General features: G+C 54.7%; 2 protein-coding genes across 3 annotated transcripts in view; one reads left to right on the forward strand and one right to left on the reverse strand.

The window, feature by feature from the left end:
• ARHGAP1 (Rho GTPase activating protein 1) overlaps nt 1-3644 on the reverse strand; it is a 17637-nt gene extending 13993 nt beyond the window's left edge. The window contains exon 1 of the mRNA XM_006779488.2: nt 3535-3644. The gene's annotated coding sequence lies outside the window, so the exon portion shown is untranslated. The remainder of the gene's footprint in view (nt 1-3534) is intronic.
• ZNF408 (zinc finger protein 408) overlaps nt 2400-4922 on the forward strand; it is an 11513-nt gene continuing 8990 nt past the window's right edge. Inside the window, exons 1-3 of one of the 2 annotated variants that reach the window (XM_015569528.1) lie at nt 2400-3346; nt 3863-4076; nt 4347-4624. In XM_015569528.1, the coding sequence (XP_015425014.1) occupies nt 4025-4076; nt 4347-4624 (330 nt within the window). In that variant the 5' untranslated portion in view covers nt 2400-3346; nt 3863-4024. Of the gene's footprint in view, nt 3347-3717; nt 4077-4346; nt 4625-4922 lie in introns of those variants that run through there. The other variant, XM_006772273.2, reaches the window with a different exon arrangement.

The raw sequence follows: 4922 nt of genomic DNA on the forward strand, positions 1-4922 counted from the left end.
ATGGCACAGCTCAGCGCCTGCCTGCAGGTCCTCCAGCTGGATGGGGAAGAGTTGTGCCAGGCCCTGCACTGCCTACTGCCCCGCTGGTTCAGTCATATCGTCCCAGCTGCAGAGGCAGAGGTCCGTGCCCCTCTCCTAAGGGGTCAGAGAGCACAGAATGCTTCCAGACCCTAGTAGTTATGGGGTAGAGATAAAAATCTAAGGAGCATATGGATGCTCCAAACCCCAAAAGGTCAGCTGTGGCCCTGGCTACTCTATCTTTGACCCCTGACTTGGGGAAGAGGAGGTGGCCAAAGACCACATGGGGCCTAGAAAATGGGCCTCTGCTGGCTTTGCCCAGGGAACCAGGAGCAGAGGATGGAAGCTGCCTGCCAGGCATAGCAAACAATCTGCAGGGTCCTGGGGGCTCCCAGGCCCACTCTAATCTGCGAGAGCTCCAGGCACTAACTTCAAGGTGGCTAAGGTCAACAGACTGCCCCAAGGGCTGGACGGCACAGATGGGACAGGGGGAAGTTCATGGCATCATCAGAATGCTGAGATACAAGAGGTGAAAAAGAGAACAGCAGCCAGAGCAGGCAGGGAAGGAGAAGAGCCACTCCGAAGCTGGGCTTGCCCAGGTCTGGGGTCTGGCCATAAGGATGTGGGCTGCACGCAGCCTGGAGGCAGCACTTTCTGCCCTCAGCCCTAATGGGAAGCACACCCCTCTCATCACAAGCTCACCACCTGGGCAAGGGAGTGCAGCTTCAATTCAATCCAGTCAGTCCAACCCCAAAGAGGCTGCTCTAAGCTTGCTGCATTCCTGGAGTCCAAAAAATGACATATATGGTCAGAGAACCATCAGGGCAGATAAGGAATGCAGACGAGACCCAGGCACGGGTAGGAAGAGAGAACTGCCACCGGGGATTCAGACCCTGAACACCTCAGGACTCGGAGGTCGCATGACAACCTCCTGCACATGTCACAGCCAAGGACTCTAGATGGTAAACTGGTTCTGCATTACTAGCAACAACCATCCTGTTACCAGGGCAACTATACCGACTCAGTGGCAAAAGCTGTTTCAAGCTCCTGAGCTGAAGCTGAGCAGCCAAACAACAACAACAACAACAACAAAACCCCATCTTTTTCCTCTTCTTCTCCTTTGGTCTTTTTTGCTACCCTTATTCACTACTGCTGCTTACCGCCAAATGTAAGTCCCTTCCCAAGAACACAAATGAAGACTCTCTCCTATTTGGGAATGCATTTCTCCTGCGGAGTGTTGCTGTGCCCCTCACTCTGTGCCCCCCTAGTCCCCTTCAACCTTCCAAGGCAGGCAAACCTCAGTCTTGAGGATTTCACCACTGATTCATCTACATTCTCCTCCTTTCATTCAACCAGGAGGCGGTGAGGGCTCCACCAAAGGCCCCCTCGCCCCCCAGCTGGATATTAGGGACAGAATGCAGCTCAAAGTAACCCTTCTCCAGACTTGAGCCTTCTCTCCTTCCCTTCTTTCTGGCATTGCCCAGGCACCAAGTGCTCCCTTCAGCCCTGCCCACAGTGGGTGCTTGATGCAATGAAAAAGGCAGGGGATGATGAGGTATTTGGAGAACTGGATTACAGTCCTGCCTAAACCAACGAGTTGCAAAGATGCCGGGCAGTCCTTTTCCTATCTGGTCCTAAATGTCCTCATCTGTAGAAGTGACGGCTCCTTCCACAAATATAATTCTCCAAGGTCCTAAATACTGTGCTGCAGTGAACAGCAGGATTAGAAGGAACAGCTGGTAGCTGAAGTATGTGTGAGGGAGACGGTCATCCTCTACAGTTTGAAAGGAGAACTGGAACTCCACCTCTTTTCCAGTAACTCCTCTATTTTGCCAGTTCTCCCGGAACTGACCCCGGCTCCCCCCTAACCTCCTCTTCTAGAATCACTAATCACAGTTGTTCCCACCTCCCAGCTCCACTGGCCTCTCTCAACACCCTTCAACCTACAGTTGTTGCCCCCTGTGAGCCTGGAAGTTTAGCTCCCACTCAGTGGGAGGGCGAGAAAGCTAGTGAGAGGAAACTCTGACATATAGTGCAAGTAAGTATCCCGGCTGCCTAAGACTCCAGGCATCCACATGCCCCGGCCACGCTGCAAAATACTTCTTACTGGGAGGTTGTTTTCCCTTCTCAGTAGGTAAAAATCTGCCTTTATAAAAATCTCAAGATTCACTTTAGGCAGTTTTTACCTACAGGTTTTAACCTTTGGAAGTCTGGACCGCTCCGAATTATTTACTTATTCATTTAAAATAATTTTTAAATTGATTTCAGAGAAAAAGGGAGAGGGAGAGAGAGATAGAAACATGCATGCTGAGAGAGAGAATCGTTGGTCGCCTGCCTCCTGCACACCCCACACTAGGGATGGAGCCTACAACCCAGGCATGTGCCCTGACCGGGAATGGAACTGTGACCACCTGGTTCATATGAACCTCTGAAATTCTGACAAAATTTGTGGTCTTTTTCCCTAAGACAGATCAGCACTTGCATGAAATCTTGTATGCAATTTTAAGTGGTTCACATGCCCTCTAAGACTCTCTGGTTAAGAACCCCTGACCTATTCAGAATTACATCTGACACATGTAATTACTGAATTAATCCACCTCCTAAGTGGAGAAGGGAACCAACATTTGTTGAAGGCTGTATAGCACCAAGAACTGGACAAAAATTACCTTTTAACTTTACAACAGCATCTCAGAGGCATGTAGGACTGGGCCCATTTTACAGTGTGAGGACAGTGAGCTCCAGGAAACTAAGCAAATTGCCAACGGCCATACAGCAGAGTCAAGATTTTAATCCATGTCTGTCTAAGGTGGTCCCAGTGTGCAGGGCAATCCCTCAATATTTCTCTAAGTGACTGTAATTCATTCATGCGATTCTCAAGATTCAGAGAGGTTCCACAAAAACAAAACAAAACAACAAAACACCCACAAAATAACGCCTCTCCCCTGATCTCCTCCGAACGTAACTGAGATAACAAATTGAAATCGCATTCTCTGGCCTTGGGATCGTCCTCCTAGGAGCTCCACACGGTGAAAACGCAAATCCTACAACAGCAAGACTTTCAAGTACAATCACGTTTGCACAGAGCGCCATGGTTTACAAAATCCGGATTGGGTGCACTGATTATGAAACTGAGATGAAAGCATGGCCTAATAGGTGGCGGGTTGGAACACTTCCCCCAAATTTCTTTCTGTTCGCGTTTCGCCAGATCGGGGCAGCGAGCCTTTCCCTTCCCAGGGGCTTGCTCGATGGCAGCGATCTGACCGGGACTCTGCACCAGGGAGGGCAGGAGGAAGGCAGCTAAGGAAGCCGAGTCCTCTCCCTGCGGACCGTGAGTGGGACAGAATTCCCGAAGCAGGAAGGCCAGGCTCCCAAGTCCCGTTCCACCCCTCCTCCCTTCTTCGGACCCTCCTCCCTTCCTCGGACCCTCCCCGTCGGGACAGCAGCCCTTCAGACTGCCCGGCCCGGCCCTTCCCTTCCCCATCACCACCCGGGGAGACCCCGCGCCCAGCAGCTCACCGCGATCGCGCTCCGCTCCTTTTGCCACGCCTGTCAAAGCTCGGCAAACATCCGGCTCCGCTGCAAAACGGGAACCGCCCCCTCCCCGTCTCCTCACTGCTCAGCCACTTCCGCCACACCTCCAACCCACTTCCGACCCCTTCCCCGCTCCAAACAAGGCCTTTCCAGGAGCCCACTTCCGGTGCGCGCCCTCCTGGGAGTAGGACAGCATAACTGTCCGATTCATCCCTCCCAAAAGGAGGCGGCTAGAACGATTCGTTCCTCTTTCTCTGGGACTCGACCCTCCGGTGGCCCTCCGGAATCCTAAACCCGTGCTGTTCCCCGACAGGGTTTTGCTTCACCGGTACCGCCAAACCCCCGGTCCTGTGCACCAATGAAGTCCGACTTTTACGATGCTTCCCCGAGAGTAAATTTGGCAGGCCATGACTGTTTCCGGGAGGAGCCGAGAAGGCGATGCTCACTTCCGGCGGAGGGGCTTTCCTGACCAGGAATGGAGGCGGCGGCGTCGGAGCTGCTCTTGGAGGGGGAGAGCCTGCAGTTGGGTGAGTGACCTGCGAGGTCGCCGACCCCTGGCCTGGATACACTTGACATCCTCCGGTCTACTCTCTGCCCCCGACCCTTTCTTTCCCTCCCGAGCCCGGGAGCCTCCTCTGGTGCCCTCAGTCTCTGGGGGTTTCTTCAGAGCCCTCGAGCCCCCTTAAATCTCTCAGGGGCTTCCTGGGAGCCCTGATGGATCCCTCAGGCTTTCGCCTCCCACGCCTCTCTCACGGCCTCTTGGTTCACTCCCTCATGGCCTTCCTATCTCCTTACAGACCCCGAGCGGCGCCCGGACCCGGGCTCAGGATGGAGCCCTTCTGCAGAAGGCCGTGCTCAGGGCCTCAGAGACCGTCCGGCCTGGCCGACCCGAGCCATCCACGCTTTAAAGACCCTCCCCCAGGGTTTAGCCCTTGGCCCCTCACTCGTGGAGAAACAGCGCTTGGGGGTCTGGTGTGTCGGGAAGCCTCTGCAGCCAGGACTGCTCTGGGGGCCGCTGGGAGAGGAGGCTGCCTCGGAGCAGAAGGACGAGGGAGTGCAACCACGGCAGGAGGAGGTGTGCAGGGATGGGGTGTCTCATCTTTGTCACTGCAGAAGGAGTGACCAGGGCCTCAGAGACCGTCCGGCCTGGCCGACCCGAGCCAACCACGCTTTAAAGACCCTCCCCCAGGGTTTAGCCCTTGGCCCCTCACTCGTGGAGAAACAGCGGTTGGGGGTCTGGTGTGTCGGGAAGCCTCTGCAGCCAGGACTGCTCTGGGGGCCGCTGGGAGAGGAGGCTGCCTCGGAGCAGAAGGACGAGGGAGTGCAACCACGGCAGGAGGAGGTGTGCAGGGATGGGGTGTCTCATCTTTGTC

This window comes from Myotis davidii, unplaced genomic scaffold, assembly GCF_000327345.1.
Source record: "Myotis davidii unplaced genomic scaffold, ASM32734v1 scaffold265, whole genome shotgun sequence".
Lineage (NCBI taxonomy): Eukaryota > Metazoa > Chordata > Mammalia > Chiroptera > Vespertilionidae > Myotis > Myotis davidii.